The sequence below is a fragment of the Diadema antillarum genome, unplaced genomic scaffold (genome assembly GCF_040938485.1).
Source record: "Diadema antillarum isolate AM-2024a unplaced genomic scaffold, OU_Dant_1.0 seq00000619_RagTag, whole genome shotgun sequence".
Lineage (NCBI taxonomy): Eukaryota > Metazoa > Echinodermata > Echinoidea > Diadematoida > Diadematidae > Diadema > Diadema antillarum.
This window is the reverse complement of record NW_027271542.1, coordinates 617011-636649: the sequence shown is the minus strand read 5'-3', so window position 1 is coordinate 636649 and position 19639 is coordinate 617011. Positions and strand designations below refer to the sequence as shown.

The 19639-nt window shown below is 38.6% G+C and overlaps 1 protein-coding gene across 1 annotated transcript; it reads left to right on the top strand.

The window, feature by feature from the left end:
- The first annotated feature begins 2573 nt into the window (after positions 1 to 2573).
- LOC139736015 (ATPase family gene 2 protein homolog A-like) lies at positions 2574 to 18682 on the top strand. The gene is made up of 14 exons (XM_071646761.1): positions 2574 to 2690; positions 2724 to 2835; positions 3542 to 3830; positions 4517 to 5337; positions 5897 to 6026; positions 9433 to 9616; positions 11308 to 11445; positions 12226 to 12343; positions 13394 to 13551; positions 14390 to 14599; positions 15210 to 15343; positions 16191 to 16317; positions 16959 to 17123; positions 18364 to 18682. Exons 1-14 carry the CDS (start codon positions 2574 to 2576, stop codon positions 18538 to 18540), a joined length of 2880 nt encoding a protein of 959 aa, XP_071502862.1. The 3' UTR covers positions 18541 to 18682.
- The last annotated feature ends 957 nt before the right edge of the window (positions 18683 to 19639 follow it).

Here is a 19639-nt window from a genome sequence, read left to right as displayed (position 1 = left end):
GTAGTAGTATAGTACTAGTAGCAGTATACTAGTGGTAGTACTAGTACAGTCTAGTAGCAGTAGTAGTAGTAGTAATAGTAAATCCCCTTCCTACCCTCAAAATCTTATTGACATTGTAGACAGACAGGGGTTGCATGGTTAAAGGGACTGTGTCCAGTACTGGTTGAGGTGAGGATTCAGGTTTATGAAACACTTCTTAGTGAGATAATGAGAAACCTCTTATGAAATATGAAAGAGCATGTAATTTTAAGAAGGATTCAACATTTGATGAAAATTGGTTTTCAAATGTCTGAGATATCCCAAAAAGTGCTAATAATAAAAGGCTACAGGCCACGACTTTGATTAGGATCTCTTTGTTTCACCTTGTTTTTGGATATCTCAGCCATTTCAAAACCAATTTTCATCAAATAAACTTTTGATACCCTTAGAATTGTTTGCTCTTTGACATCTCATAGAGTGGTTTCTGAATATCTCACAAAATGCTCAAAGCTAAATCCTCACCTCAACCAGAACTGAACAGTCCCTTTAATAATGACTGATACCTTTACAGTACAGCTTCGATGGGGAACGGACTTCATTCAGTGACTTAATTAAGTGTGGCCAAGGACAGTGTATTGTGAGAAATGTTTTGTCACATGTTAAGTATACCTCAAGGTTCCTTTTTGGGTCCCTCACTTTTTATTTCATAAGTACCAGTAAATGATTTTACAAAATCCTCAGAGGCATTTTCTCTCTTCTTGTTGTTGCTGTTATTATTTGCAGATGATATTCTGTTCTCACAGAAACTAAGAAGTTGTTTTCAAAACAGTTAATAAAGAGCTTGGTGTACCTGGTATTGACTTATTGCATTCATGTAAATAAACTGCCTGTGAAACCATCAGTGCCGGTAGGATCCATGGTGAAACCAAAGGTTTTTCATTAATAGAGAAATTGACATACATTTTTTTTTATTAGTTAATGCTGAAAGTTTGATTTATCAAAATTTTAGGCCTTACATACATTGATGCAAAATCATGCAAAGAAATGGAGAAATCAGGCAATGACAAAAGAGTTTTGTTCCAAAAGGTGCTAAATCCAGCTGGATCCAATGAGAAACCTGTGTGCATGCTTGACTGCACTTTCACCCCAGTGTAAAGCCAGCATGGCTACCTTTCCTGCCTGGGTAGCCCTCCAGAAAACCTCATCACTCAATTATTGGCTAGGAATATTTCATTTCTATGCATACAAATTATTTCGAGAGATGCATGGAGGACCCGGGGGAAGAATGTGTAGAGATACCGAATCATTCCAGAAAAAAAAAATACACAAAGACACAGAAACTAGTCACTGTGATAGAACAACATTAATTTGTGTGTTGTAGGCCTCCCCCTTTCATATTTATAGGTCCCCCTCCATAAACTTGTTGTAGCACACAGCAAATATACATATGTGAACAAGAGGTGACAAATATATTATTTTAACCACAATAGGATAGCCATTCAGATTGTCTTTTAATATTAAGTTTTCTTACTTTTGATTGAAAACTTTATTTGTAACTATTATATTCCATCAAAATTGGGGGTTAATCCCATTAAGTGGTGCTATCATGGGACACTAGTAATGCCATTGAATGAAAACACTCAGAACCATGTGAAATGAAACTCCAGGTTTTTGGTGTCCTTACCATTAAATGTGGATTTAGCACATTTTGGAAGGAACTTATCATAGTTCAAGACTAGAAATCCTTTCTCTCTGTGAACATGTATCATGATAGTAAGTATTAAATTGCCATTTTAACTCAAAAAATAGATCAATTTTTAATTTAGTGATAGATCTGATATCTATCTACTCTAACTATAGGTGAATGGATTACCATTGTCTCACCCCACCCCCTCCCGCATCATACATACTCTGTATATGCAATATCCCCAAATCTTATTTAGGGTACTTTCATTATCCTTATTACTATTTTATCTGCCTTTATTCTTCTTGCATGCAGCATTGCAGCTATTTTTTGCAAAGGAGATCTGTCGATTTTATGGACCACCTCATTTATTTTCAAATTATTATTTTTTTAATTAAACAATTCATTTTTATTGTTCATGAAGTTATTGTTTTCGCTTTAGTGGAAACAAATAAATTTGAAATCCCCAAACTTAGTCTTATAAGTTGCTAAGCCCGACATTATTTTTTTTTTTTTCACATTCAGCTTATCATACACCAAGCTCGACTCTGGCGGTATTCCATACATTACGCACGTTGTGCATTCTGATCGAGCATCATGCATGTGCGATGTTGAGCGAGGTGAGCGAGCTAGACGACTCGCCTTGGCTGTATGCATCCACGCCATCTACACCTCGCCGCGCCGCGCCGCCCCGTCCCGCAAGCTGTCCTTCGCTAGGCCGCTGGTAGTACCTGTAGCTAGCTAGCTGGTTGGCATAATCTGGGCACTCCAAATTGGCTTGTATTTCATCTCTCTGTCAAGCGAGCTCTTAGACGATACTTCTTCTTCTTTTTCCGTGGAGTGCTGCGTCATTCTTGAAGATTACGCACTGTCGCACTGCAGTCTAAACGACTGAATTAATCAAAGGAAAATGTCAAGCAAAAAGAAAGGTCAGCATGGCCAGCAAAGAAGCGTGTGGCAGAGTATCCGGAAAGGTGATGTCGATGTTTTCATTCAAACCAAGGACGTTGAAAACTTCAGAAAGTTGGTTACGACAGAAAATCAGAATAACGTGGAGCAGACAACGGTGGAGAGAAGCGTAAATTATGTGCTAGATGCCGCCAGGAAGGCTCGGATATCAGTTATTTCCAATCGTGTCTTACTGGGAGAGACCTTACCGCAGGTAGACAAAGGTAGGTTAAATTTACCTTCATTTTTTTTTTCTAACACCAACATTTCAGTCGCTAGTTCTGTTTGCTGAGTTCTGTGATTCTGCTGATTGCCTCTTACACAGGCTACCTGGACTGACTCACATAGTAATAGACCGTCTAGTAGGCCTAAATTTATTTCAAATTCAATGATTGATGTAGAAATTGTTGTAGTAAATTTATCAAATCATGTCAGTGTCAAATGATTGATCAAACATCCTGTCAATTCACAGTGTCAGTGGTGTGCCCTGTAGCTGTAATAAGTGTAAAGTGTTGTATAGACTGGTTGGAAATGTCATTTCTTTACACTCATCAGACCAATAATTTGTCAAATTATATTGTTGAGTTGTCACCCATTAGCATGCTCAGTGTAACTTTATAATTAGATGAAACGGTTACTATACACAGCCCAGTCCCTGTACGTAGGTACGTCGCGACACAGCGTACATACAGCGTCTGGTCGGGCTAATGAAACGGTAGAGTGCAATGTGTCATGTGTTACTGTAAAGTGGTTGGTAGAAAGGTAAATCGTGCGTGGGGCGCGGTAACAAGTCGCTGGTTATTCTCCACAAGGTATCAATGGATGTTTTAAAAAAGTATGCATTGTATTAAAATGTGAGGGTTGATGTGATGATTTTAGGACATTTTGAGTCAAAATTATGAAATGTCTAATCTTTGCTTTCTTTTGAAGGTGTGACCAAACTACCCCTGTCTGCTAAAACTGATGTCATCCAGCTAAACCCAGAGACCATGACCTTGTGTGAACTCTGTATTGGTCAGCCTACCATTGTAACATCTGGCCAGCAGGATGGACCCAAGTCCATCTGCCTGGCCTGGCCTGTCAAGGGGTTTCCTCCAGCGTCCATTGGTGTTCACCCCAGGCTACGGGAGATCTGTGGCTGGAGGGATACAGAGCTGCTGAGAGTGGAAGGAATACATGGCAGTGTTGGGGTTGCTGCCGCTGCAAAGTTGTCCATTCGGTGTGTATTACTGAAAAGAAGTTTCTGATCAGTGACATTTGTAGACAAATGACAAAATCACTTGCTGTTATGTTAGTGCATCATTCCATGATTCATTTCATCAAAGTTTATTTGTTGTTTTCTTTCCTCAACTTTCCTTTATAGTCTTGTAAGAAATTCAATTTGCATCCATACTTTTTGCAGAGTTTACTGTCAAGAGCAAACTGTGGAGGCATAGTGTTTTGATAAAAACAAGTCATCTTCCGTGGGTCTGTATAGAAATGTTTAGCTGTGACAATTCTGTGCAATGAGATATATGAGATGTATGACAAAAATCAGATTATCTTGTATTGTTTGGTTAGCATGAACATAGCTAATCATTGCATTTTTATGTGATTTATTTTTCATGCGATCATTTTATGCAGGCATTATTTATTGTTTGCCTGAAAGTATACAATGTACAAACAGTAGTTACCCATTAACTCTGTCTGTAATCAGTTTCCATTTGCCTAACAGTCTACTGACAGCCATCAGAATGAAAAAAAAGGAGAAATTCAGCAGTTTGGTGGATTAAAAGGTACAGGTATTTTAAAAAATACACGAGAAAGTAATAAACAACACCTTCATTACAGAAGTTCTGATTACAGGTGTGCATTTCCTTTAACAATAACATCTAATCAGATTTCATGTTGTGCTTACATTCACAGTGCCAATGAAGAATCAACGTTGACAGAATCTGCTGACTTCAAGAACTATCTAGCTCGCAGCCTAGTCAGTAAACACATCATGTGCGATTGTGTCCTGAGTGTCTCTTACTATGGCAAGCCAGTTGTGCTAGAAGTAGAAGAGGTCACAACCCTGACAAGCAAGGGACCCTCAAATCCAGACCTTTTGACCCAGAGAGTGGACTGTGATGACCAGTCATCCCTCAGCATGACAAGTGCCGACCAATCAAAGCTTCACAGTTCTCACAATGTTAGCTCACGCCTCAGGAGAACTGACATATCAACTTGTTCAATTACTGAAGATGAACAATTGGATGCAGACAAGAGCATGGAACCTTTGAAGAGTCTCGAAATGGACAGTGTGACTGACATCAGTGACCCAAGCATAATCGTTGGCATGGTAACAAGTGACTGCTCTGCCCTAGAATCTTCCAGTGAACTTGAAAATCAATTCACATCACTAAGTTTGTCAGAGACGAGTAGCGTCGTGGCATCTTCAACTCCCAAGAGGAGTTCAAAATTGTCTTGTGATGATGATGAACAAAAGTTTGCCAAACACAGGAATCTGTCAATAAGCCAGAGTTTGCCAGAAGAGAGTGGTATCTACAGAGTCACAAAAAGAACAGAAATCTCCCTAATCTCTCCCGCTAAAGAGGGAGTGGAGAGAAAAGAAGACAAGATGGCTGCCAAGCTTGGAAGTCGTGTGACCTTTGACATGATGGGAGGTATTGAGAGACAGCTGAAATCCATCAAGGACATGGTACAGATGCCTCTCAAGAATCCAGACGTTTTCGTCTCTCTTGGTAATCCTGGCAATCACCTGTATTTTCTCAGCAAATCAGTGATTTTGCATAAAGGAAATAATGACAATATCTGATGACTTGAAGTAATTTTGGTGTCTCATTGATGTATTATGCAAGGGGCAGATAGAATAGTTGAAAAGAATTGAGTAATGCCACTTATGAGAGCATTCTTAGAGGTTTGTTGATGTTTTCATGATTGGTATCATGTTTTCATAAAGTGTTTGTTAGTAATGGCAGGTTGAGTACTGCACACATACAATATTACCGCAAAATAAATCAATAATGAATGATGACTACAAAAAAATGTGGAGTTTACTATCTCACTAAACCCAGTCAATGTTCACTGAAACTTAACTGGCAAGTTTGATTTTGTTTATGCTGAAGCTTGACAAAAGTTTTATCAGCAACAGTTTACACAACTAAAATGCTTTGCCAATTGTATCTTGGCAGAAAGTGATGGTACAAGACAATTTATGAGCATTACTTTACTTATCAAATTTTGTAACATGGATTCTACTTAAAAGTATCATATTTTTACACTTTTTTTGGTCACTTTTAGGTATTCCCCCACCCAGGGGAGTGTTGCTGTATGGTCCCCCAGGGGTGGGGAAGACCATGTTGGCTCGTGCTGTGGCATGTGAGACTGGAGTCCACACAGTGGTCATCAACGGGCCAGAGGTTCTCAGTAGGTGAGCCAATTAACCAACACAGATGTAAACATGATATCCTCAACAGTGGCGGATCCAGAGGGGAGCACACCAGGTGCACGCCCCCTCTTTATCATTATTTTTTAAACAACAGAAATATAATGAAAAAATGGGGGCGTATGCGCCCCCGTTTACAATTGTAAAGGCGCCTCCCCTTTACAGAATTCCTGGATCCACAATGCTCAATATTCGACACCTAAAAGATTTTAGCTATGGTGATAAGCACAATCAGGGTATGCAGTCATGACTTTCTCACTTTAAAAAATTGTAACTTCTAAAAGAATGCACCAACTGACTTAAAAATTCACATGCAGCATGCTAAGACATCAGTAATCACATGTAAGAAAATAGCTAATTTTTTCTCATTTACTGTTAATTATTAAAGATTAATTACCAAAAAGTCCCCCAAAACCCACGTAATGCGTCAAAAAAAAAACGTTTTACAACTTACGTAAAATCAAGATTTGAGGTCCATATTTTAAGTCTTGTTTGGTATCAAATTAATGGATTTTTTCCTGTCATTGCTTGCACGCAATAAAAAACAGTGGTTCTTTCAGTTGGAGAAAGTTATAAGGTCTGAAGTCCCATCCTGGTAGGAGTGTAATGCTGGCTTATTTTTGTGACATTGTGACCTTTTAACCCATGCTGTACAGCTATACATGGAGAAACAGCTTTCAATATTTTTCTGCTTTTCCTGAAAGTACTGAAGACACACTACAATGTGGTGCGCTGTTTGCCAATAAATGTTCAGCCAGTTTTGAGTTTTGAGCCATTTTCAAATGCTGAGGAAAATAAGTGCAGCCGCTTTTCAGTATTTTCAGTGAGGTATATCCTAATCTGACTACTTTAAAGAATCTTTTCCCCTTATTGAATATCCTTGTTTTTTTAACCATGAATTGTACATATGTAGAAATCTATTGTGTGAAAATTTTAGCAAATTTGAGCAATAGGAACTTATTTTTTTATATTTTTACAAATTGCTGAGCATAAAAAAGTGTGATACACGCCCATGTTATACTGCATGAAGGTCATATGATAAGTGTTCAGTGTTCATATTTCAATGCTTGTTCAATTTCTAAAGATATCATAAGCAAAAACATAGTATTTTGGCTTAATATGTCATTGTTTGAGTGTCACAGCTTGGATATCAACTCAAGTCATCATAAATCTCACATTCATTCTTCTATCTGTGTTTACAAATATGAGAATTGATCCAAACACTGTGCGCACATTCAAGGTCAAACTGTACAGATAATTTTTTGATGAAAAATATCATATCTTCCAAAGTACCAGCCCTAATTTCATAAAAATTTGTAATAATGGCCACTATACAAATGTATGTCTGTTACCTATTCCTGAAAGTTTCGCCTCTTCACTCTTTGGCAAAAGTGAAATATGATAAAATATGTAAAAGTGGTTTTATTTGAATTCAAAATAATGCCTACAAAATTGATCATCCATTTCGAGAAGTGAAAATATGAAATTTATTCATATTTTGTGACATGTCATGGCTATGTGCTGGTGGTGAATGAAAGGGATATTTATCAGGAATATCTAACAGCAATATCAGATGAAAAAAACATTCTCCTTTTTTTTAATGAATTTTTCCAATGTATTAGTCATTTCAATGTAATTCGACACCCCTAATTTAAATGCTAATTTATGCGCAGTTTAATGCAAAATTTTGACTCTTTCTTTACATGAAATGAAAATTTGAACACTCAGCTACAACAAACAACAAAAAAAGCATTTTCACCAAGTTTTTTTTCATTTTTGCCCTGTTACACAATTGCATACCCTGATTGTGCTATTGACCCTATTCGATTCGTCTATGCTTATCATGTGACATATGCAATCAAAGATACCTTTTGTTTGAGCAAATATGGATAGTGCACTGCCAGTGTCACCAACGTAGATTGACTCCCATTTTAAACTTGGTATCAACTCGTAGCTTTTACACCAGCTCACCTCTAACATGACAATAAGCATACATTTTCTGCACTAAATCAGTTACAAGCGTGCATTCAAACTCTCATTTTACTGTCAATGGCTTTAACTGATCACTTTCGTGAATAAGTATCTGTATTGTGCCACCCATTTGTCTTTCCTGCTAAAATGGTTGCAGTTTGTGTACTAAATTCAAGAATTGAGGAAGACTACATCTGTACATTAAAACAAATAGTCGATGGTCTTTACTCATGCAATGGAACAAAATTTCACACTCGGTCACCTTGTTGAATGAAGGGCCACTATTTTTTTACCTGTGGGAAGTGGTCTTATGACCATTCTCTATCTATTGTATACACAATGAGATATGATATGAATTATCCCAGAGTGTAATAGGAGAGAGTGTTTCGTATTGTCACAGCATTATGGTTGACTTGCAGCCAGATCTCCTTGTGTAAACACTGTATTAACCCGTTCCTTACGGGAACCTGGTATACCAGGTTCCCAAGATAATGACAAGAGTGCCTGCTTTCGTGGCCTAAATTCATGTTTCTTTGTGTTATAATGCCCAGAAAAATGGGTTTTAGAAAAAGATAAGAGTTAATTCTATCAGCATCTCTTTATGTTGGAAAAATGCATATAGTTATATCACAGTATTATGTGCCTTTTTTCTGATTTAGTTTGCGCTTGTTCTGCAATAAAACTTGTATGAACATGTACATAGCGATCAAAGCTGAGCTCAGTAGATTTCTGTGTTTGCTGACCCCAGTCATCCCATTCAAGTGCCTAGTTTTGTGTAGAACAAAAGAGTCTGTGAGCCCATCAGCGCACGCTCCATTCATATCTTGCACCCGATCGATATTTTCATTGTTCGATGGCACATGTAGTTGACCATGGAAAGGGGATACATGTACCGCATGACTGCTTTCACACAGGTGAATTACCAACTTGTGCGTTCTCTGTCGACGGGGCAAATAGAATCTCGTTTGGGGGTATCAAAGGCACTCAGAGAATTACGGAAGGAACAGGTGAAATTATAATCCATAAAACTGAACACAAACCTTCCAAGATAGAATGTAAAATTTTTGTAACTGCTAGTAGCAGTGCTTCCAGGATGATCAGTGACTTACAGGGGGTGTAGAAAGGTGCACATGTAAAGCCCTTTATAGCCAACTCTTGAATTATTAATTTGTTTCTTGACTTTCCTGCTGGGGTATTTGAAGAGAAAAAGTGTTAACAACACACATTCTTTTACAGTTTTTTGTGAGTTGTGTAAGATGATTTGATGAGAAATTATTTAAATTGATATAATGGGGATTTGAAATATATTTTGTCCATGATATGTTCTCTCAATGTAGCCCAATGGGTATTTGCTACATGCCTATAAGAAGTCAGCCTGCCAAGCTTCAGTTCTGCCATTGCTTCTGTATTTTCCCCCAAGGTACTATGGCGAGTCTGAGTCAAGGTTGAGGGCGCTCTTCACCGAAGCCACAGAGAATGCTCCGAGCCTGATCCTCATCGATGAGTTGGATGCCTTGTGTCCTAGACGGGAGCGTGTCCACAGTGAGCTGGAGAAACGTGTTGTCTCCATGCTACTCACTCTCATGGATGGCTTGGTAGGAGAAGTAGTGGTACTGGTGGCATTAGTCATGGTAATAGTAGTTGTAGCAGCAGCAGCAGTAGTGAGAGAAGTAGTAGTAGTAGTAGTAGTAGTACAGTAGTATTAGTAGTAGTAGCAGTAGTAATAGTAGTAGTAGTAGTACAGGGGAGGATCCAGGAATTCCGTAAAGAGGGGGCGCTTTACAAAATTATGGGGGGGGGGGGGCACACACCCACCCCCAATTTTTTTCCTTTTATTTCTTTTAACATAGAATAAAGGGGGGGGGGGGGGGGGGCTGCCGCACGCCCGGTGCACCCCCGCCTGGATCCGCCACTGCAGTAGTAGTAGAATTTAGAAGTAACAGTAGTAGTAGTACTAGTAGTAGTACTAGTTGTTGTTGTTGTTCTTGCTGTGGTGGAGGTGGGGGTAGTGGTGATAGTAGTATTAGCAGTAGTCTGATGATAGAAGTCCAATAGAAGCTGTAAAGATAGGGGCAGTAACAAAGGTAATGATGATAATTTAGCGACATTGATGAAGATGATGACAATATTAGTGATAATACAACAAATGGTAATGATAACAGAAAAACAATGATAATGGTGACAGTGATAGTCAACATACCTATCCACCACAGTTTGTACTATCAAAGCTTACACCTTGGGACAAGAGATGATTAATTGAATTTTTTTTTTTGCCCCGTCCTCTGCATCTCTTTCTCCTGAGATGAATAAGAGAAAGAGAGGACAGGGCAAAAGATACAGAAATCATCGTGTTTTGCTGAAAGTAGTTTACGAAGCTAGCTATGCAAGCCTTGGGGGTAATGTTGTTTGAGGTCATATACACAACCTAGATTGTATGATGTTTTCAGAGATGCCATGAAAATATTATTTTGAATATTAATTTCCTGTCATAACAGTACTAGTCTTGCAATGTGTGCCACTAAAAAAAAAAAAAGAGAAATCGAAGTTAAAGGAAAACTAGATGTTCTTATTTTTCTAGCGTAATTTACCTCCTCCTTATTAATTAACCTCCTTCAGAAGGCAGGGGGAATATTTCAGTAACATGTCAAAGGAATATGCACTTTAATAAACATGACATTTTGTGGAATTCTTTTAATATTTTCTTTGTATTGTTGCCCTACTTTAGATCATGAATTGTTGTAGTCTTATCCAGCGATGACAGCACATAGATTTAATCAAAACCTTCGTAACTTTTGGATGGATTGTCCCATTTCTGTCAAATTTCACTAGTGTGTACCACTAATATTTCTCCATTCACTTTAAAATTTGCATGTATATTTGAAGTATATTCTTATTAAGAAATGTATATTTTCCACTTTTCATTTGTTTTCTTGTTTTCAGACAAATACACAAATACAATTTATGCTGTGTATATTTGATCAAAAGATATGTATCCATCAAGCCATATCAGTAAGGCTGCTAATAAGACCAACAGGTCTCGCTACTTTAGACAATTTTTGACATATTTCAAATAACTTTAAAGTTTTAATCATTATATGTCAGATATTCAAAGGAAACTGGCTTCACTCCAGCTGTGTGAATGGCTGATGATCAAAACATACCTCATGGATGATCTGAGACAGCAAAAATGTAGCTGTCGGTCCTGACAGCTTATTCAGTAAACCAAACTTGATTATGGCAAACCCTATTTACTATGATTTTCCATACATGTGATTGATCTTTGCCTTACTGGTAGTGTGGGCTATCCCAGGGACATGTCCTGGTGCTGGGTGCAACAAGTCGCCCCGATTCTATCGACCCAGCGCTGCGAAGACCAGGCCGATTTGACCGCGAGATCGAGATAAGCGTTCCAAATGCACGAGAAAGAAAAGAGGTATATTCAATGACTTGTTTGTTGCCATAGGACATCATCAATATCATCTTATACAGTTGACTCGCCTTAAATTCTGGCTGCAATGCAGTAAAATTTCAGGCTGCAACATCATCCATTCTCTGTTTTTTATTAGATTTGTTTGGTTTTAACAAAATTTCGATATAACGAAAGAAAATTGTCAGTCCTGAGAACTTCATTACAACGGGTGTCCACTGTAGTGTAATTGCAGGCTGATTTGTCACAAAAAAAAGTTCACTTGTCAAAAATCATATGGACAATCACAGGAGACCTTATGATGTGTTATTGCAATGATTATGTTATCAAATCTGAGCATTGGTCATTAACCCGTTGAGGACGAGTCCCGAGTATACTCTGGCAGGTGTCTATGGGAAATGCATCTTGTAGCAAAATCAAACCGTCCTCAATGGGTTAAGAAGAGCAATATATTCCTAGGTGGATGAAACATGAATCATTTTGTATTCATTTTGTTTAACGTCTAAATATTTCACATTGATATGTTAATATCATACACGAATCTTAATCCATAAGGCATATGTGTTAATGTCATACACAAAACTTAATCCATAAGGCATATTATAAAGATACAAATATTGTCAAGATGAATGTGTATAGATGATACATTAGTGATTAAACCACTAGACTCGTGTGATCCATACCTGTCATAATTCTACTTTTATAGTTGTGGTGGTGGTACAGCTAGTGTTGTGCTGCATTTTTGAAATTGCATCTTTATTTTTTTATATATCATCCTAACTCCAGATTCTGGACAAACATCTGGCAAGTGTATCAACTGCCCTGGGAGAGGAAGATGTAGCACATATAGCAGACTGTGCCCATGGTTACGTGGGAGCAGATTTGGCCGCTGTCTGTAAGGAAGGTCAGTACAGTTTACCTGTACCAAGCCATAATGTCGCTTATCTCAAGTCAACATTGAAATTCACAAAATGAACTACAGTTGTATACTGTAAAACATGATATATTCGCGGCACGAAATTTTCGCTAATTGGAGCCGACGGCCTTTTTCGTGGCAAGAAATTTTCGCGAATTGCCTCTTGCGTTCAACGCACATAGTGTAGACAAGAAATTTCGCGTGCATTTTAATTTCGCGAATCTTGGCGCTCGCGAAATTTGCGAAATTAAAATGCATGCGAACATTCCTCGTTTTACAGTACATGTTAGAATTGTTATTCATGAACTGGTATGTATAGACAGATGTAAATGTAATGCCATGTGTATTTTTGTTTATGTGTATGTGTTTTACCTTATTCAGACCTTTATGCATCTTTCCAAACCACTTGCCCAAATCTTGACTATCATCTGTCCCAGGCATTTGTGCAGATGTGTAAATGTATATAGCACATTAGATAGATAGGCCTACATAGATAGGTAGGGGATGCAGATGTGTATCTCCAGAAGTTTGGCCTTCTATAGACAGTTACCTGTTACTTTAAAAGTTGTCCACCAACGAGAAAGTTACCCTGTAGTACATGGAGATGATACACATTACTCTCCTGCCTTTGCTGTGTACACGGTGATCAGAGAGTAAAGTTACAGCCTTGCAAGTGGCCAAAAATTAGACATCAGATGAATTACCTATGCCTTCAAAAGTTATTTTAGTCCTACGAGAGAGTAGATTTAATTGTTCTATTTGTGTTATATTTTTGAATATGAATATAAAAGATTCTCATCAGCTATTGCTACTGTAAAACATGATATTTTCGCAAATGGGAGCCGACAACCTTATTCGCAGCATGAAATTTTCGTGAGTTGCCTCTAATGTTCAAAATTCAATGCATATCGTGTAGACAAGATCTTTAGCGTGCATTTTAATTTCGCGAAACTTGGCTCTCTCGAAATTTGTGAAATTAAAATGCACGCGAACATTCCTCGTTTTACAGTATGTGTGCTTCATTTATATCATTCACAGCGGCAATGAGTGCCTTTGAGCGTCTACGTTCCCAGGGTCAAGTTGAGGTCAGAGATGCCATCCCAGCCAGCAGAGCAGTAACCAAGGAGGACTTTCTTCATGCCTTGACCCAGGTCAAGCCTAGCGCCCTCAGGGAGGTGGAAATTGATATCCCAAAGGTATGAATCAAAGTTCTTTGCACACAGAATCTACTATAGTACAGTGCACTCCCGTTCTAATGAACCAGGTAATAACGAAATGCCGGTTACAACAAAGTAAGAATTCAGGCTGCAACATCCGCTCTATTTTTTAAAAAATTGTTTATTTGTTCGGTTTTGATGAAATTTTGATATAATGAAAGAAAACTGCTGGTCCCGAGGACTTTGTTATAACAGGAGTCCAGTGTACCACAAGCCAAGTGCAACTAGCAATTACATTGTATAATTACAATTTCAGACATATCTCAGCTCATAATTGTATAAGAGTTGTCATTAAGACAGGACTAGTTTTTCTTGAGACTTTATGCCATGATTTTGTGTTTTCAAAAGAGTGCAAATTTTATGAAGTAGTGTAGACTTTTATGAATGATGATGTGTTGTAACAAAAGTTTAGTATAAATACATATTCATGTGCCATGCAAGACTTGACGTTTGAGGTAACGATCCTTGGCAACTAACGTTCAGTGTCAAGCTATAGAAAATACCATGTTAGTGCAGTCTGTTGTGAAACCGAATTTTTTTCATTCAATTTGACTTCCATGGGAGGTAGTTTGAAGATTTGACATCAGTGGCATCAATACGTGGTGCCATCTACAGACAAATCATGCCAGCGGTTTGAAGGGAGTACTATAAAGGACTTTTTCATGTCAAGATTTATGAGGTACTTGACTAGCACTTTAATGAACTACTTGATATCAGCAGCAAATTATGAGAAAATGGTGTCACCTTTCAAATGAAACAGTAGATCCTGTTAATCTTTCCAGAGATCAAATGCACTTTTAATAATTGATTGCTACAGGTGTACTGGTCAGACATAGGTGGTCAAGACAGCATCAAACTCAAGCTCCGTCAGGCTGTGGAGTGGCCCATCAAACACCCAGAATCCTTTGCCAGGTTAGGGGTCACTCCACCAAAGGGCTTCCTCATGTTTGGTCCACCTGGGTGTTCTAAGACACTCATTGCCAAGGCTTTGGCTACAGAGAGTGGACTTAACTTTATCTCTGTTAAAGTGAGTGTTATAACCCCTTTCTGTGTGTGTAAGTGAGTGTGTGTTTTATATTTTGTTATTTTGTGTCTTTGTTTTATATTGCCTGCATGTTTCTCTCTTCCTTTCTCTTTTTCAATCTTCTATGGGTCTGTTTGACTCTTTCACACACTCCATATATCTCTATCTCTTTGTTTATCTCACTACCTTACTGCATGTTTTATTTGTTCTCTTTCTTTTGTCATCAGAGTTGGTCATCAGTATTGTATCATAGGAAATATGAAAGCCTCATTTATGTTGACTTCATGTGCACATTCAGTTCAGAGAAGATTTTTTAATTGGGTTGAAGGGAAGTGTATTCCAGAAATAGATGGCTGATTTCTAAATGTGCATGAAGTGGAATGAGTAATAAACTCACTTAATATTATGGAAACATTCCTGAAATCTTGTGCCTATTTCTGAAGGATAAGTTCATGACTATTAACCCGTTGAGGACGGACTAATTTTTCTACAACACACATATCCCATGGACACCTGCCCGAGTATACTCTGCTCAGGACTTGTCCTCAACAGGTTAAGTTGAGTTTTATGTGTGTTCTATGTTCTATTCACCCAATGAATCAACTATCCTCAGGGCCCAGAGCTGTTCAGTAAGTGGGTCGGTGAGTCGGAGCAAGCTGTGAGGGAGGTGTTCAGAAAAGCAAGATCAGCAGCGCCAGCTATTGTCTTCTTCGATGAAATCGATGGCATAGCTGTAGAGAGAGGAAGGTAAAATCGCCCGTCTTTACTGACAAATGTAACCTGTTGAGGACGAAGTGATATCGCTACAGCACTCAGCACTCATTTCCCATAAACACCTGCCGAGTATACTCGCGACTAGTCTTCAATGGGTTGAAGGGGAAATTTCCCCTGAACATACATTTGGATTGAGTGAATGCAACAATATTAGTATATACAGTGTAGTAGAACACAGCAGAGAAGTTAAAGGAATGTCAGACAAGTTGTTCAAAAGTTATGAATTTTTTAAGCTTAGGTGCTGCCGTTTTCTTGAAAAGAAGACTACAATGTACAACAGTTCATGATGTCACTGCAGAACAATGATATGCAGAAAATATAAAGAGATAATCACAACATTAATTCTTTATGAAAAGTACACATTCCCTTTACTTGTTGCTAACTTATTTCAATGGTAATATTATTCCTTCTGCTCTCTGAAAGCAGTAAGTCTGTTGCTCTTTTATTATGCTAGAAAAGTGAAATTTTGCAGAATCCTCTTTAAATTTCCTGTACAAGTTGTATATCATTTTTGTGACATGACATCACAAGTTGTTTTTAAATTCTCTTTTGTCTGTTGAACAATCTTAAATAGCATCTCAACACATTTCAGCAGATATCCTTCTTATTCTTTTTTTCTTGTAGATTTAATAGATTTAACACGTTCCATCTAATCTTTTTGCAAACTTAGGTATGCAGTGAATTATAATTTAAATAGAAGATCATTATTTCTGCAGCAAAACTTGTTGGGTATATTTAAAGTAAACCTTAATTTAGGAATCAGTTACTTACCTCTATAACCACATGATGACCTTTCACCTTTCTTCACTACTTTGGGTAGTTCTGGTGGTGGAAGCAGTGTTGGAGACCGAGTGTTGGGCCAACTGTTGACAGAGTTGGATGGTGTAGAAGGGTTGAGGGATGTGGTAGTTGTGGCAGCCACAAACCGTCCCGACATGATAGATAAGGTGAGATCTTTTTTTAAAAGCATTTCTGGATAGGGCCTAGGGCAATTATCCCGTGGGCAATTACCCCAGATCATTCCCCTGACCATAACCCTAATCCTAATCCTAACCCTAACCCAAACTCTAATCCTAAACCTAACCCTAACCCTAATCTTTACTCTAATCTTACCACTAACCAGTATTTAGCCGGGGGGGGGGGGGGGGGGGGGGTAATTGCCCTGATACATTCTGGATAAATTACAGATTCTTTTCTCACTGGAAGGAAAATGTGATAATCTTTCTGTTCATATTCTAATAGTAATATGATGTTAGCAAACACTTACTGTGTTAAGTGATGTTAGTGCTGAGGAATTAAGCTTTGCCAACTTTATCAAATTCTCTCAAGCATTTGGTCTGGTAGAAATTGTCACAATATCTGCCTATGTTGATGTTTATACTCAGTACATCCAATAGTAAAAGTATAAGAAATTTGATTTAGGTTTATTCTTCACCTGAAGCAGTTGTATGAATGTCAGTTAAAAGGGCACATTGGTGTAGTGCGCATATGCAGTGTATCATTATTATAATTATCACTTTTTTTGGGTATGAATGTGACTGTGATTATGAAGAGTATTTTTGTTCTCATTATCATCATTATTCTACAGGCTCTGATGAGACCGGGGCGTTTGGACCGCATCCTGTATGTCTCCTTGCCAGATGACCACACCCGAGAAGAGATCCTCCGCATCCAGTTCAGGAGGATGCCAGTCAGTGAAGATTGTTGCCTAGCAACCATAGTCAGACAGACTGAAGGATACTCCGGTGCTGAGGTAGGAAGATGAGTCCATAGATACATATTGTTGCCATGGCGACATATCCTCAAGATAAGTTTGGACATATTAAAAGAGTGAAGGGTAGAAGTTGATCAAAAGAAACAGGAAATGAGATGTGGTGAACAAGGATATTGTAGACTATTAGAGTGAGGGATTTGCGGATGGAAGAAGATGGTGGGGTTTCATGGCATATTTAAGGTGAAAATTTTTAGACAGGATTTGCACACTAATTTGAGAATTATAACTAAATAATGCATCAAAGTTGTTGATATTTCAATCACATTTTATTGTAAATAACCTGACTCCAATCTTATTGCTTTCATTCTTTTATCCAAATGTTTTCTTAAAGTCGGACGATCGTCACCCCTAATGGTGCGTTATTTCGTAATCTCCCGAACGACCGAAGTTTGTGCATGCAATTGCGCAATGCCAGACTCGGTGCTATATCCATAAACGTGTGGGACAATGCTGCCACTGAGACAGTGTGTGTGTGTGCGTGTGTGTGTACGCATCATACACAAACATTGTGACCGCGAGCTGCGGTGATTAGAGGAGAGAGGCCAGAAGACGCATGACTCTTTTGGCCTCTCTTCATGCGCATGCGCACTGAGAGTGTGCGTCCATTCGGAAGCTCTTGTGGCTCGGGCAGCCATTTTGGGTCAGGAGATTTGTAGTCTAAAGTGTTGTTCGCTGACCCATTGAGCCAACGCTATTCTCATTCGGTGTCACTACATATGGTACAGAATGGGGGAGGCAGCGTGTTGCGTTCGTCTCCGTGCCGCGCAAACCACTCGCCACAATTGTAAGGCCTTAATGGTGTGTCAGTGAGGAGAAACTGAAATCTGTAATTAGGTAAATTTGTTTGCAATGTCAAATATAAATAAGATATTATTCCATCAGATGCACCTTTGAACAGATATCTAAAGATAAAGTACAGGTCTGGAATATTTTCTGTTTTCAATCATGAAGAAAATTTGCAGACTTTTTGAAATTGTCTTTTATTTCACACAAATCTGCCATTGTTATCATGATTACAGTTGTATTTGTATCAATTTGCGCCGTCAATTAGCTTTTGATCTGGAAAACAGTAGGAAGGTCAGTATGGAACATATGAACATGCTAGTCAGTTGAAAACTGAATTATGAATTCAAGATATCTCTTCTGCATTATTTGCCAGCCCAATTTGTGTTGAGACAAGATGGAGAGTTTGCATTCATGAAGTGTTCTTTGTATGCAGGTTGTGGCCGTCTGTCGTGAAGCTGCCCTGGCGGCCATGCAGGAGAGTTTTGACATCCAAGCGGTCAGTATGCGGCATTTCAATGAAGCCCTGTCCAGTGTCCAGCCCCAGACCACCCAAGAGAGCATCCAGTTTTACCAGGACTATTTGAAGAAGAGTGGACTCTACACTTTGTGATGTCTGCATCAAAGAGCTGCTTCACAACATTTCATCAACCCTTTTGGTGCTTTGAGTGCTTATTGGCACAGAAACCCCATGTCATTGTACACACAGTCTAAATCCCTGGTGCAGACAGGGTCAAAGACAAACAAACCAACAAACAAACAGTACTCAAACATGTCTTGAATTTGATAATAGCAGAGTATACAACTAAATTTTTCTTGCCAATTCCTTGCTTGTGATTGGATATCACACATGTGGTGAACCTGTGGCCTATGAGGTATAGCAATGCTTAATAGGCAACTCACACATTGTACATAGTTCACCGTATTCCTAAGAGCAAGGAAATAGAAAGATTTATTCCACACTTGAGTTATAAACTTCCATTCAGCAAAGTTGTCTTTGAAAAATTCTTCAAAACTTTTGTGTACAAATTCAACAATTCAATGACAATTATGGCTGCCATACCTTGCACTTGCAAAAATGAAGAGTTTTGGGTCCTTTAATCACAACAACTCCAAATGAAGTTCATTCAGCACAACACGATTGGTAATGATGATGCACTTAGTTGAATTTATTCGCACGATTAAGGAATCATCTGTTCCCAACTCGTCTATTAGGTATAATGTCTTGTAGTTGCATAAAACACTTGTAATGCGTGACTGACGTAGACTTCATGCACTGTTACTAGACAAATCTGCCGCTTGGATGTGTTGTGCAGATAATAATTGGAGGCTTGGAATTCTCTGGCTGCAAACTTGACTTAATAATGGATTTGACTTCTGCTCAGACTGTGTGATTAATTTCTCTCACTGAAACTTTTGCGGAGACTGAGGTGCTTGGCACATCACTGGCTGGTGTGTACCAGGCGATGGGTGCTGTAAAGATATCATTAGTATGACTTAAAGGTGCATGGTCCCGGTGTTTTAGTCAAATGTGTACGCGGGCGCACGGCGCAAGTTTCCTATAGAGACCTACGCTATCGACTCCTCTTTGGCGCTTACGCTTTGGCCCACTTCCCCGAGTCCGAAGAAGTCCGATCCACTGTAGTCAGTGGTCCGATCACAGTTCGGTTCATGATTCGGCTGAGAGGAATGATAGCTTTAGCAAACTTCTT

Coding starts and splice junctions, on each gene's coding strand:
- LOC139736015 (XM_071646761.1), top strand. CDS start 2,574: ATGTCAAGCAAAAAGAAAGGTCAGCATGGCCAGCAAAGAAGCGTGTGG. Junction 11,446..12,225: donor ATGCACGAGAAAGAAAAGAG/GTATATTCAATG, acceptor TCCTAACTCCAG/ATTCTGGACAAACATCTGGC. Junction 15,344..16,190: donor ATAGCTGTAGAGAGAGGAAG/GTAAAATCGCCC, acceptor TACTTTGGGTAG/TTCTGGTGGTGGAAGCAGTG.